General features: G+C 48.1%; 1 protein-coding gene across 1 annotated transcript in view; it reads left to right on the forward strand.

The window, feature by feature from the left end:
* CMTM7 (CKLF like MARVEL transmembrane domain containing 7) overlaps window positions 1-8,271 on the forward strand; it is a 42,439-nt gene extending 34,168 nt beyond the window's left edge. Inside the window, exons 3-5 of the mRNA XM_037525698.2 lie at window positions 1,835-1,933; window positions 4,467-4,548; window positions 7,715-8,271. Of these exons, the coding sequence (XP_037381595.1) occupies window positions 1,835-1,933; window positions 4,467-4,548; window positions 7,715-7,728 (195 nt within the window). The 3' untranslated portion in view covers window positions 7,729-8,271. The remainder of the gene's footprint in view (window positions 1-1,834; window positions 1,934-4,466; window positions 4,549-7,714) is intronic.
* Window positions 8,272-14,916: the final 6,645 nt, after the last annotated feature.

Consider the following 14,916-nt stretch of genomic DNA (forward strand, 5'->3'; position numbering starts at 1 on the left):
ACTGTGTATATATACACCACATCTTTTTCCACTCAGCTGTTTTGGGGGTAAAATCTATTACACTGGATTCTAGCATAGCCATTCCAGCTTTCTCTTGGTTACTGTTTACATGACATGTTTTCCATTTTAATCTATATGTGTCACTGGACAACAGGGATATGTTCCGATTAATGCACCATTCAATGTTTTTCTGTGAGTGTCATAATGTAATTATGCAAACCTAGATGGTATAACCCACTACACACATGGACTATGTGCTATAGCCTATAGGGACTAACATCCCCATAGGACAGACTGGTTGACTAAAACATGATAAAGGATCCATGACACAGTACTTCTTTGGATATAAAGTGTGTCTCTGGACAGTACGTAGGTGGGTCTGACAACCTCTGCTTACTAGATTGTTCGATCATTTACATTCAACAGTATCACACATTATTTTGAGAACTTTCTTTTGTATTCCTAAATTCTAAGGCCCCTTTCAAAGTTACAGCATCTTTCTACTTTCAAGGACAAGCTCCTGCAGCTTCTCCAGTCCTGATAGTGAACAAAGGAGAAAATAAAAGCTGGGGGGCAAAGAGGGCAGACTGAAGGGATGTGACAGTTGGGAGGCTAGGCTCAGCCACCCTTTTTGGCTGTGCCATCCACTTGGGTTTCCCTGTCACCCAGCTTTCTCGCTGGGTGGAGAACTTCCAGCTATTGATCGGCTCTTTAGTCAGATCCCTGTGATCTGCCTTGTGATAGTCTTTCTAGTCACTAAGGGAGCAATCAGCATCTTTGATTTTTGCACAGCCTTGAGAGGCGCTGCAGCTTGAAAGTGGAATGCTTTTCTAAACTGGAACAGCTGCCTGCCCTAATGGGCAGAACTTCAAGAAGGCGTAATTTCTAAAGTCTCTTGAAAACAGCTAAAGTCTCTTGAAAACAGCTAAAAATAGATCCACTCAGGCTACCGAGAGGACTCACTCTGAATCCAAAAAACCACCTTCCTCCTCTGATCTGGTATTAAGTGAGGAGGAGAAAAGATGAGATCAGAAGCAAGACTGTGCTGCTGAGTGACAGGCCATCCTCACCCGGGCCTGCCACGATGCTTTAATGGCAGAGTGAACGGGGCAGAAATGGCCGGCCTTGTGTGCCCGGGGAGAAGCAAAGACTGAGTCGGTCCTGCCTGGAGACTCAGCCACAGAGGTGGGCCTGACGACATGCTTCCAGAGAGAAGCAAAGTGGGAAGACAAAACGAGGTTTAAATGTCCTTGGGGTGAGAACCAGCACCCACACACACCCATGGCACTTTACGGATGGGTTGTGACCTCATCCTAGGCTCTGATCCTGAATCTCCACTTAGGAATGTTCACAGAGTGGGTGAATACTCCACACGGCCACCAGAGCCACCGCATTTTTCACCCAGAACTTTTCCTGAAGCAGAAGCCACAATGGTCTTTGCTCCTCAGTGCCTGAAGCTTCACCTAAACTCTCCAGCCTAGGAGCTGTGAGAAACTGGTTTGCTTTTTGGGTAGCTTTGGCTAGAGATTAAAGTCCTGTCTGCAAACCCCTCCCGGGAGTGGGGCAGTTCTTGCCAGGGCTCTCTGCTCACACAGGACCGTCCTATCTTGTCCCTCTCCTGCCTGCCCTGCGTCTTCTCTCTCACTGAACCTCCCAGGCCTGGCCTTGCACATTTGTTGGCTGTGAGCTGCACTGCTCCTGTCGGGGTGTTTCAGGGGGAAGAAAGGTGTCCCGCCCTCTCTCCCTCCTCTTCATCGCTTCAGACGCCTGGTTGTCTCCAGGAATCAAGAATGGACCTCCTCAGCCTCTGCTCTGCTTTGTGTTTTGCCCACAGGAATTTCTGCACTATTTAATCGGTACCCTGCTCCTCCTAATCGCCTCCATTGTGGCCGCCTCCAAGAGTTCCAACGAGAGCGGACTGGTAGCCGGAGCGGTGAGGACATTTTCAGGAGTGAATTCATGTTTCAAATGCTCGCTATGTGGCAGCAAAGGGATTGCTTTCTATGGCTTCTGTCAGTCAGCACCCATCTTGACCAGCCAGCAACAGTCTCCAGAGATCTGCGTCGTGGGCCCACAGCGAGGGTCAGGAGGGTCGCCATGGCTGGTGGCAATTTGAGTGGTCCCAGACCCCCCTCTCACAGCCACTGCTTAAGTTGGGGCGAGCAGGTTTTCATCCACATGCCCATTCTGATCATTTGTTCCTCAAGGCTGCCTCGGCAGTATGCAGAGAAAGGTTCTGAGGCCCCTTTTTAGGGGCGGGGAGGGGGGTGGGTAGCTGGTGCTATCTCTGCCAAGAGGCTGTCTTGGTCATTTCTGATTTATTTTTTAACAGTGTTCAGGCCAGGAAATAAAACTTTGAAAGGTGGGACTTGTCCCATCCGAAAGCCTGAGTAGAAACAGCATGGAAATATATAAAAATACAGTGCTGTGGGAATGATATGTATTTAAGACACATACATATGTGTCCATCTACTATTTTAAAAAGATTTCGAGATTCCTGTCAGCTAATTCCTGATTTAGCTAGTGGTGTACAGTGTGGAGGCCTGTGGGCTAATACTGATCACCTCACTGAGTGGGCAAGATTTTGAAAATGAGTTTTAAGACAAAACTCTGTAGGTGATGCGCAGTGTCTTTCACTCACACAAGTTACAAAATTGGTCAGACTTTGGACCAAAGGTGGGCTAGAACCTAGAATTCCACTCAGGGTGGAGTTCATCCTCCAAAGGGCAGCGGGCAGAGGTGGCTGCAGGGATCAGCCAAGTCCCTTAAGTGCCTCTCCCACAATGGGGCGGCTGTCTACTGCTGGCCGCCACCTGCCCCACCCAGGCACCGAGGGAATCCTGCCCACCGTGTCTTCAGGACCACACAGGGAACTTCCCACTGGGTTTTATGACTCAGGTGGCACATAACCATGTTAGCCCTGGAACCCCAATAAGCCCCATTTAGCCTACACCATCTTTGTGCCTAGGACCAAGCCTACACCAGGAGGGAGCCCGAAGAAGAAAGCTAGGGTCCCTGCTTATGAGAAAGTGGTAATCTAGCTTAGGATTCCAGCCCAAGGCACATGAAACAATTAGCAAACAAGGCACTGTCGTCCAGAATAGCATCATGTAGGGCTATAATAAACTGTTCAATTATGCAGTACAGACAGTTGGAGACCGGGATGTGGATAATGCGCTAATTGTGCAGAACAGACAATGAGCGGCCAGGGCAGGCTCTAATAGGCTAATTATGTGGTGCAGACAATCGGTACAAAAGGAGCCAGGGAAAGGGGACGGGGGGTGGTGGCGGGGTGGTGTGGTTTGCTGGGGGCAGCGCTGTGTAAACCAGCAGCCAGACTTGACAAAAATTAAACCTTAAATCCTGCCCATCGTCTGGCTTCGTGGGCATGAGTCAGGGTTGGGGGGGGGTGGGGCTTCAGCCTGGCACCAGTGATTCCATAGTGAACCCCAGGCCTTTTATGTGTCTGACAGAGTCCAGCGTGGTCTCTCAGCCGGATCCCTCCTGGGCCCTTGGTGGCTGTGTGGCTCTAGGCAGGACAGTTGATCTCCTGTGCCTCTATTTCGTTAGCTATAAAATGAGGGGAGATTCACACCAGCACCCACCTGGCAGCGTTGTGGTGAAGGGGTGGCAGCTAAGGAATCAATACAGCTGCAGGGCTTAGAACACTGGTGGGTACATAGTAAGTGCTCGTTAATTTTGGCTGCTGCAGCTGCCAGTGTTGCTCACGAGTAAGCAAAAGGTTTCAGGCTTGGATGTTCCAAAAACACTTAAGTGTGCTGCTTCCAGCTCAAACATTTGATGCATGTCCCCCCGCCCCGACCCCCAAGCGCTCTCTTGGACTCTGGGCACCCTGTTCTGGTCCACAAGTGAGGAGGTCAGACCAGGCTCAGTCAGCTTTTCTCACACTTGGGCACTGGGTAGACGCTCAGAGAGGACATGCTCACAGCCTGACCGTCTCTCGGTGTAATACTGGTTACGTTCCTGTCAGTGTAAGGCCGATAACAAAGCTGTTTACGCAGCTATAAAGCCAGCAGGACACAAAGCTATTATAAATGCAGTGCAAACAAGGCTACCCCCAATAAAATCCACCTGAACATTAAAATTTTTAAAACCCAAACTAAAATTTACAGTTCCCCCTTTTTCTCTTTTCACCCAGAGTAATTAAAGTAGAATGGTTTGGCCCCAGGTCAGTTGTAACCATAAATCTGAACGTGGGCACTGAAGTTGCCCAATGTGAAGAGCTGAGAGGTGGACACCAGAGGCCTGGCCTGGGCGCTGGCAACAGGGACAGGGTCTGGTCTGTGCACCTGAGTGAGGATGAGGTGGCTGGGTCAGGTGATTTCCCCAGCTCCCTCCTAGCCATAGTTGGTGCGGGAACCAGCACAGAGATGAGGAACAGAGAAGACTGTGCCAGTAATTGACCACTGATCTGGAAACCTCCTTCCCTCTCTCTCTCCTGTCAGGTCTTTGGGTTCATGGCCACCTTCCTGTGCATGGCGAGCATATGGCTGTCCTACAAGTTCTCGTGTGTCACCCAGTCCACAGGTGAGTTCCCGTTGTCAGAAAAGGTGATCTCTGAAAAGTCCCTCACTCGGGAAGAAGAGGAACAGGAGGGTGGCCTTTTCTGGAATTCAGCAACAGGGAACAAATCCTGTGTGGAGGAGGCCCTGAGGGACCGGTGGGGGTTAGAGGGAGAGAAAAGATAGGACCTAAGAATCTCCTGCCTCTACCATGCCCAGGGACACCTGATATTCCAGCCTCTGATGCGAAGCATTTTCTTTGTTTCCTAATGACAAAAGTAACATGTAGAGCATTTAGAAAAAATTTAATGAAAGTGCTCTATCACTTTCCCCAGAAACAGCACCTGTGGGGTATCTATTCTACCAGTATTTCCTCTGAATGTTTCTATAACCTCTATAGACGCACACATTGCTTTTATTAAGAGGATCAGACTTGATGTGTTATTTTTTTAACCTGTTCCCCCCAGCCATCTATTAGATTGCCCCACATGGTTCTTCTCCATCATTCCTAAGGGCTCTGTGCTGTTGGAATGGCCCCATTGTGTGACTCTGCCAAAGTGTACTTAATTCTTCATTACTCAATCACACTGTAATGTACATTCTTGTAAATGTGTCCCTGTCGACATCTCTAATTTGCATCTTTGGAGTGAATTCCTAGATACTGTACCGCTGTTTCAAAAGATGGAATAAGTAAGTGACTTTGGGGACAAAATAGATCTCGAGGTGATTATGTTAAGTGAATCAAGTCAGGAAGTGAAAGACAGTTACTGGATGGTCTCCTTTGCAGACTATAAATAACCAAGGAGAACTGGTAAAACAACAAGAATATTTCTTATGCTCTGTGTCTTAATGTTCTGGTTACCAGATGGAATGGGAGGAGGGATTGGGGAGAGAAGATGATACGGGGTAATGGCACTGGAGCTTTGGTGGAAAGTGAGTGAGACATGTAGACCCTATAGAGCTGTGAGGTTGGAACCCCCCCATTACAGTTATGTAAACTAGTGGAAAATAAAACTAAAAAGGAATACGAAAAAGAAAATTCCTAGAAGTACAATTGATGAAAGCTTGAATCAGCTGTTTGGGCTAATCTACTTCTTTCTCTCATCTGACACTTTTTCTTTTTAAAAAATACATCAGAAATATCAAAGCATGTGCATAGTGTTGGCTGAGCTGCCCTGCAGAAAGACCGTCACATCAGAGCTTCGGCTTCCTTCCAGCCGCCACCTAAGTAAAAGGCACCAGTCACAAAGCATCCGTATTGCGGGATTCTATTCATAGGAAATATTCACCACAGACACACTGTAGAGACAAAGTAGAATAGTGGTTAGGGGGAAAGTGGGGTGACTTCCAGATGACTTAGTGGGGGTCAAGTTTCTTTATGAAGATGTTCTCACTATGATGGTTGCACTATTGAAAACTATGACCTGGGCCTCCCCGGTGGCGCAGCGGTTGAGCGCTGGGTTGCGAAGCTGCCGGCGACCTCTGCGGCGCCGGTTCGATCCCCGGCTGCTCCCCGGCCACCAGAGGAGGGTCCCACATGGCGCGCAGACCTCTCCTGCCGCCCGCTGCTCCCCTCAGCAGTGTCCTTTGGTTCTTCTGCCTGCTCTGCTCCCTGCTCTGGCTCTGGTGAATTCTCTCACCCTCCCGCGCTTCTGACTGTACCCAGTGCATGTATAAACAAAGAAACAAACAAATAAATAAATAAATAAATAAACATGCCTCTATTAAAAAAAAAATTAAAAAAATAAAAAAAAAAAAAAGAAAACTATGACCTAAAAAGCATGCTTTAAGTGGGTGAATTGTGTCGTAAGGAAGAATTGGGGTGTAGGCCAGAGGTGCAGGGGTGCAAGAATTCAGCAGAGGCAGAGTGGAGAACGGAAAAGGTGGATTTGTTGAAATAAACTGCTAAAAGAAGCAGCAGGTGAGACCAGAGAGGTTTGCTGGAAGGATGGGGCTCCGTTTTATAACCGGTTTTTGTGGGCTTTTCATGACTGCGGAGTTGGTTTGGGCTGGTGAGTGCTGGGATGTATGGTCTTGGGCATTGACCTTTGTTTTTTTTGTTTGTTTGTTTTTTTAATAGAGGCATGTTTTTATTTATTTGTTTGTTTTTGTTCATACATGCACTGGGTATAGTCAGAAGTGCGGGAGGGTGAGAGAATTCACCAGAGCCAGAGCGGGGAGCAGAGCAGGCAGAAGGACCGAAGTACACTGCTGAGGGGAGCAGCGGGCGGCAGGAGAGGTCTGCGCGCCATGTGGGACCCTCCTCCGGTGGCCGGGGAGCAGCCGGGGATCGAACCGGCGCCGCAGAGGCCGAAGGCAGCTTCGCAATCCAGCGCTCAACCGCTGCGCCACCGGGGAGGCCCTTGGGCATTGACCTTTGACACAGATTGTCCTGGCCCTGCTTCTGCATTCTGGTCAAAGTGATCAGTCTTGGCCTTGGCAACCTTAACAATTCCCTATATTCAAGCCTCCCAAACCTTCCTACTGCGCAAGTTTTAACCTTATTTAATGACACCCCAACAAATTGCATGATAGGCGAATCATTGCTCAAAAAAGCTGGTGAAGGGCAATAACAAAAAATGGTGGAAAAAAAAGTAAAGAAAGTAGGGCTTCCCTGGTGGCGCAGGGGGTTAAGCACCGCACTATGAAGCAATCCCTGGCCGGCCAGGGAGCAACCCCCATAGGAGGCAGACCTCTCCTGACTGCCTGCTGCTCCCCTGAGCAGTGTATTTCAGTCAGTCTGCCTGTTCTGTTCCCCACTCTCTCTGGTGGACCCTGTCAACCCCCGCACCTCTGGTCTGTACCCCAGCTCTTGTATGCATAAATAAATCTTTTAAAAAAATGTAAAGAAAGTAAACAAAGTTAATGGGTAATGTCTAAGGTTGGTAAATCTTTAAAGATTGGTATTAATGTATTACTTAAAATGATGGTGGAATCAGCAAAAAAAACCCACTAAAGTTAAAAGTACCTCTGAGGAGGGAACTTGAGGTGGGAGGAGCAGGGGTAAGAATCACCACTACAGTATTTTTCACTCTTTTAGAAAGATATTTAAAAATACTAATACTAAAAAGACAAGTTAGTGCTGCAGGGAAAAAGAGCACCAGGTGGAACTCGGGGCAGCCTTCTCATGCATGGCTTCTGGGGGCACCCTGTCCTGCAGGCCGTCCTGACTTTGCCTTTTCCTTCCCAAGACGCAGCTGTCTGACTGCCACAGGCTCCGCCATTGGAAGGCTCTGCGGAACACTCGGCCCAACTGACCTGCTCCCGGGGCCAGGGACCCCAGAAAGACTTCTGAGCCTGTGCTCCTGCTTGGTGCCAAAGTCCCGCCCCGGTGGGCAAGAAGGGAGCCTTCGTCTTGCTCTGGGACCCCTGAATATTTCTTCAGTCCTCCTTGGAAAACATTCCTTCCCTCTGGGAAAGAAATGCAGCATCCAGGGAAGTCTGGCCTCTCCCTCCTGCTTGTAGAAGTGCCTCAGGGACGATGACTCACTTACCACCAGGGGGGGCTTTCTGAATTCCCCCCCAATGGTTTGCTACTTCACATTTCTCAGGAGAGAGAAGCCACTTCCTCAGATTTCTCTAAATTGGATACTGGGCCGGGAAGCTCCCCTCTTTCAGAGGTGAGGCACTGGAAGAAGCACCGTGTGGTCAGCCCATTCCCAAATCTCCCTCTCTCTGTCTTGTTATTGTGTGTGTGTGTATTTTTAAATAAAATATTGACTTGGCTAATTGCTGAGGACTGTCTTATAAAACCTGAAGGCTGTCAGTGAAGCCGGGAGTGCAGGGAAGGGACCAAGGAGCCCTGTGGGGGAGCACTCCCTGCTACCTGGGTGCCCCCCATTTGTGTGTCCCACTGGAGATGAGTAGACACAGAAGAGATTGACTTTTTTAGATTTGCGTATTTGCAAAGTAAAACGTGGAGGATGGAGACAAGAGTGCTCACGGGAGACCTAAAGCAGGACTCGGTGCTGACACGCTAATGCATGGATGAACCTTGTAGACGACGTGAAATTGAATAGGCCAGTCACTTCCGGACGAACGTGGCTATGATTCCACTTGTTCGAGGTGCCTAGAATAGGAACATTGTGTGGCGTATGATGGGGCTGTGGGGGCGGGGGTGGAGAGCAAGTGTTTCGTGGTTACACTGATAATTGGGAAAATGAAAGCTCGAGATGGATGGGGGTGATGTTTGCACAACCACGTGAATGTGATTAGTGAATGTGATTAATGCCGCTACATTGTCCCTGTGCAAATGATTAGAATGTTCATTTATCACAGTAAGAAAAATTAAACGGGACCTTCTGTCTAGGAACTGCAGTGTTAAAATAGCTGTTTGGATAGCCAGGGAAGACGAAGACCCAGTCACACACCACCAGAAGCTGGCACCAGAGCCCAGTGAGGTCAAAGCCATTTCCTAACAGCTAAGCAGTCCCAGTCCTGGAGAATACAAGGCTGGGCTATATCTTCTCTAAGCCATGGCCTCTCTGGAAGCTGCTTGAGCTGGGGTAACCCAGGTCCATGTGTAACCCAATCTGTATTCGCCACCCCAGCTCCCAGCACAGGGAGGTGATCCACTGAGCAGTCAGACAGGCAGGATCAAGCAAAGATGTGAGAGCTGGGAATGTTGGGCCCCAGGTGAGGACAGGGAGTCAAAGATCTGCCTCAAGGACAAAGTCACCCTGGCCCATTGTAACCCGAGGCCTCCAGGAGAGGATGTTAGCACATGGTGGCTACAAGGGGCACTGGGAGATGCCCAAGCTGATCTTCCCATATCTGCCAGCTCCTTGGCCAGCAAAGCCTCCCTTGGCCTGGTTTGGTATGGTTCTCTCAGCCAGGGTGGTGTGCTGCGACAGAACTGCCATCTTGAAGGGCCTGAGCAAGCACACCTGCTTGGAACATAACTGGCAGTCCCGCAGAGGGGCCAAGGAGAAAGTCAAGGAAGTGTGGGGTTAGTGGTAGAGCTGGGGTTTGAGCCCTGGTCAGGCTGGTTCCTGAGCCTGGCCCTTGACCCTCTGCCCCAGGCCCTCAAGGATGGCAAGGTGGGGACAGAACTCGCCTGAGCTACCTGTCTTCCTCCACTGGCATTTGGCCCTGATATCTGCAGACAGGCCCAGAGCAAAAACAGGCAAGTGTCTGACGGAGGCCCTTGTGCTGCAGCCGTTGGTTAGAGGCTTCTCTTCCAGACACATTTGTCTGCTCAGCCCTCAGGGTGGATCTCCAGTGAGGATGCTAAAATGGTCCAAGGCTGGGAAGGCTTGTTAACATTTGGGAACACAGTCTTTTTTTTTATTTTAAATAAATTTTATTTTTATATTCCCCAAACAATTGCAATCCCCTTATTTTGACCCCAATCCCTCCCCTCCCCACCTCCCACCCCACATAGAGTGTCCCTTGTTCATAGTTGTTTGTTGATTTTGATATTTTCTTTCTTATAGTTATTCTTTTTCCTGGTCCCTTATTTAAGTTTTCTAGATTCCTGCTATGAGTGAGACCATCCGGTATTTTTTTTCTTTCTGGCTTATTTCACTGAGCATGATCCCTTCCAGAGCCATCCATGTTGCTGCAAATTGCATGTGTTTATCTTTTTTGATTGCTGAGTAATATTCCATGGTGTATATGCACCACATCTTCTTGCTCCAGTCATCTATTTTTGGGCATTTGGGTTGTTTCCAAAGCTTAGCTATTGTAAACAGTGCTGCTATAAACATAGGGGTGCAGGTGCTCTTTGGAATTGATGTTTCTGTGTCCTTTGGGTAAATACCTAGGAGTGGAATTGCTGGATCATATGGAAGCTCTATGTTTAGTAGGTCCAGAAATCTCCACAAGCTCTCCATAGTGGTTGGACCAGTTTGCACTCCCACCAACAGTGCAGGAGAGTTCCTTTTTCTCCACACCCTCACCAACATTTGTTGTTGTTAGTTTTTTTTAATATGTGCCATTCTCACTGGTGTAAGATGGTATCTCATGGTAGTTTTGATTTGCATTTCCCTGATTACAGGTGATGAACATTTTTTCATATGCATGTTGGCCATTTGCATTTCCTCTTCAGAGAAGTTTCTTTTTAGCTCTTCTCTGCCCATTTTTGACAGGATTATTTTCTTTGTGCTGAGTCTCATCAGTTCTTTGCAGATTTTTGTGATCAGTCCTTTATCATTGGTGTTGGGTGCAAAAATGTTCTCCCAGTTGGTGGGGTTTCTCTTTGTTTTTGTTATTGTCTCTTTTGCTGTGCAGAAGCTCTTTAATTTGATGTAGTCCCAGCTGTTTATCTTTGCCTTCACTATCACTGCTTTGGGAGATGTGTCTGTAAAGATGTCTTTGATGTGCAAATCACGTAGTGTTTCGCCTATATTTCCTTCTATGTATTTTATGGTTTCAGGTCTTATGTCTAGTTCTTTAATCCATTTTGAGTTGGTTTTTGTGTATGGTGTGAGGTAGTGGTCAAGCTTCATTCTTTTGCATGTAGCGACCCAGTTTTCCCAGCACCATTTACTGAACAAACTTTATTTGCGCTAATTCATAATCTTTGCTCCTTTGTCCAAGTTTAGTTGACCATAAATCTGTGGGTTTATTTCTGGATTTTCTATTCAATTCCATCGGTCTGTGTGTCTGTTCTGGTTGGGAACACAGTCTCTTAACACCAAACACTGACATGGAACCCCTTGACAGCCTCCCATGCTGCCTTGCTGCCTCCTCTAGTTGAAGATGCCCAGAGTGTGAGGCGAACTGTTAAAAAGAAAAAACACAACCCTGCCACTATCTCCCAGGTGAGCCAGGATCCTCCATCCTGATGACCAAGACAAAGCAGAAGAATGCAAAGATGAGGTTACAGCCCCTAAAATGTCCCTGCTCTAAATACAGGTTTCACCAAGGAGTATCATTCTTAGCACTACCTTTATAATCAGCAAATGTTATCAATGTAAATTGATCATTTATTTGAATATCGTATTTCCTGTTTTATACAATGGGGTTTCTTGTGTGATTTAGATTGAAAAGGGGGGATTTCTCTACTTTTTGAGAGGAAGTTTGAGAGGAAGGAAGCTACAGCAGGCCGCTGGGCAGGGAAGTCTGGGGACAGGGACTTCGTGAAGACCACCCGGTGCCTCTACCTTGTAAGGAGATTGTGGTGACTGGTGACTGTTAGGGTTTTATGGTAATTTTCTGTGTGCACAGAAAACTATGGGGGTGGAGGAGCCACAATTAACTATAATCAGTTGTGCAAAAAAGAAATTTTATTCTAAACATCCCCTGGCAGAAAGGGGGTGCATGTGGAGGGTGCAGTCAGCTATCCCAAGTGACAGGGGAAAAGTGAAAATATGGATGTTTAGGCTAAACATTTCTCGATTTTTTTTTTTTTTAAATATTGCCAAATTAACCTTAAAGATACCCCTCCAAGCCAAACAAAACCTCAGTTTGCGACCTTCCCGGGCCTGGGGGAAGGTGGGGTGTCGTGTAGCAGGAAGTCAAGCAGAGGCCAGCGGGGTGCCCAGGTCGTACTGTGCCGGCAGCTGCTTCCTCCCGAAACCCCGGGGCAGCGCGCAGGGCGGAGGCCCTCCCGGGGGAGGCCGGGGGCAGGGGTGGGGGGTGGGGGGAGCGGGGGGTGTCCCTTGCCAGCAGCCGCGCCTACTTGCGCCCCGCCTCTCCTCTCCTCCCAGCTGGGCACTGCCTTCCTTTTGCGAAAACAAACCCAGAAGGAGCGCGCGGCGAGCCCTGGCCTAGCAGCGCACGCCCTCCAGTGGCCAGCGGGGAGCCCCGCCGCCGGGACCCCGGCGCAGGGGAAGCCCTCAGAAAACCACCTGAATGCAGGGATCCGATTAAAGCACTGCTTTGTACGTTTCGTTTGGACCTCAAGTACAGAGATTCGCCATAAACCTCGGTTCGTGACATTCTCACATGCTCACATTCTCATTGGCGCAGGCATGGCTGCCTCCTTCCCGGACTTCCTTATTAATTTTTTTATAATGCAGTTGGCATGAAGCTGACTCATGACAATAAAGTACATTTAACTCGAGCCATATGCTTCCCCATTTCTCCTCTACCCGACAACCGGAATCTCCTAGAGCTCTCTATGTATGGCTTTAAAAGTGCATCTAGGGCCTCCCTGGTAGCGCCAGGGGTTAAGCACCGCACAATGAAGCAATCCGCAGTGTCTGCAGCACCAGTTCCATCCCAGGCCTGCCAGGGAGCAACCCACATGGGGCGGCAGACCTCTCCTGCCTCACCCACTGCTCCCCTCAGCACTGTATTTCAGTCGATCTGCCTGTTCTGCTCCCCACTCTGTCTCTGGTGAATCCTCACCCTGTACCCCAGCTCTTGTATGCATATTTTTTGGCCTGTACCCCAGCTCGTGTATTCATAAATTTTTTTTAAGTGCATGTAACTTTGGTAGTTGTTTATAATTGAATGAAAGGGATGGCACATAGTGAGTCATCTTTGACTTGATTCACGTATTATCTTGTAACAGGCACCACCCCCCTTACGCAATACTTCATACCTTCTTGGCCTCTCCAGTTTCTTAATCCAGCCATCCCTGCAGTGCCAGTCCCACAAGGTATGACCTGTAACCACACAGCTGTGCTTCAGGCCTCCATTCACACCATGGACTGTCATCTTGGATGTTTCCTGGGGTGCTGCCAGGGGACTCGTTTAGCACCCACACAAGACAACCTGCAAGTGCAGGGGAGGTCCTGGTCTGTGGAGTCCAACTGGCCAACAGGAACAGGAGTCCGAGGATCCATTCTGTTCTTCCTCCTCTTGGGAAAACACCGTCCCAAGGCAGGTTTTATACAGCTGCCCCGAGATCCCATGGGATGTAGCCGACAATCACACAATAGTGGCCAACTCAGCAGCACATCCGTTATTGGCTCTCTCCTTCCCAGCTTCCCTCCTGATGCGGAAATCGGCTGGGCATGTGGGTACCAGCTTAAAATATGTGGTAGTTACATTAACAGCCTTACACAAGGATGGAAGAGAATGGTCAGGGAAAAACTGAGCAGTGCATTGGGGCATTCACTGGTGGAAGTGGCACAAAGAAAAACAATGTACAGCCTCTAGAAGGAGGGCCCGGGGCCCTCAGCAGTTGGGTGAGGCAGAAAGCCACTAAAGCTCTCTTCCCAGCATGTCTTTTGAACAAGAGGTGGATTTCCTACAAAATAATTCTGGGCAATGAGGTGACTGAACGTCAGGAAAAAAAGGTAGCCCAGAAAAAACCCTGCACAGACAGATATATGACGGACTGGCAGAATGAAAAGGCCAGCCAGTAACTAGCTACGGGTTGTGAGGAGCTCAGAACAGCAAAAAACCTAGAGTGGATTTCACCACCTCAGTGAAGACTCAGATTGGGACAAATGACTAGAGTGGGACAAACAGGGACAACAATCAGGTATGGGATTGGGTATCCGGACTCCCTCCCACCGAGGAGGAAACCCCCAATATTCCTGAGCTTATTAGATACTGGCTGTAGTTTTGTGGGATTTGTTTGGTCTGCTCTTTCACGGGAAGTTGCTCATTGGACACATTCATTGGACCTTGAACAAAGGTTGAGGTGTCTGCTAACAATTTGTGCCTTTCCTGTTGAGCAGTAAATATGAGTGGTTCATTTCAACCACCTGAAGTTCACGTCCTTGAGCCATGACATTGAAGCCACCATGTGATGTGTCTCCAATGAGAACTGACATGCAGATGAGTTTGACTTCCTGGGCAAACAGGTGCCCAAACTGGGAGTGTCTACTTTCCACTGTGCCCTAGTCAGTCCACCTTTGCCCGAATGCCCGATATCTTTTCAGCTTAGTGGATTCAGCACCAAAAACAAGTCACAACTGTGAGCTCTTTGAGTTCTAATTTACCAAGAATAGTATCAGTATTGAGGGGAAATGTTCATTTTTATGGACCTTCGAAATCCCTGGCTCCTTGAATTTGACTATCCTGGACTACATTAACAATATAATATATACCCAGAAATATCAAAGGAACATAGCATGTCCCAAATTACATTTTGGAACTTGGAATACACTTCCCTATTGTAAAAAATGTACTGTGTTTTTTAAGGGCATGACTAAATGAGGAAATAAATGGATAATTAAGTTTCCAGGTTAGCACACAAAACCAAAAAGGGAGAGACCTAACACTGAAGACTTGGGGAGGGGAGGGGAGAAACTTAACACTGATTAGCTCATTCTGTCTTTAGGACAGCCTTTTGAGGAAAGCATTAAGGAAATTTAGTAGAAAATGGTTAATAATATTTAGTGTGCACTGATAATATGCCAAGGTGGGGTGTCCATACAGTTACTCAGTGGCAGACCAGAGTTTAAACCCAGGTTTATCTCAGCATGCTCTCTAAGTATTCTAGATTTCCAACCCAAATACTCTGAACTGAGAACAACTTGTCCTGAGATGG

The sequence above is a fragment of the Talpa occidentalis genome, unplaced genomic scaffold, assembly GCF_014898055.3.
Source record: "Talpa occidentalis isolate TD23 unplaced genomic scaffold, MPIMG_talOcc4v2.1 talOcc4.10, whole genome shotgun sequence".
Lineage (NCBI taxonomy): Eukaryota > Metazoa > Chordata > Mammalia > Eulipotyphla > Talpidae > Talpa > Talpa occidentalis.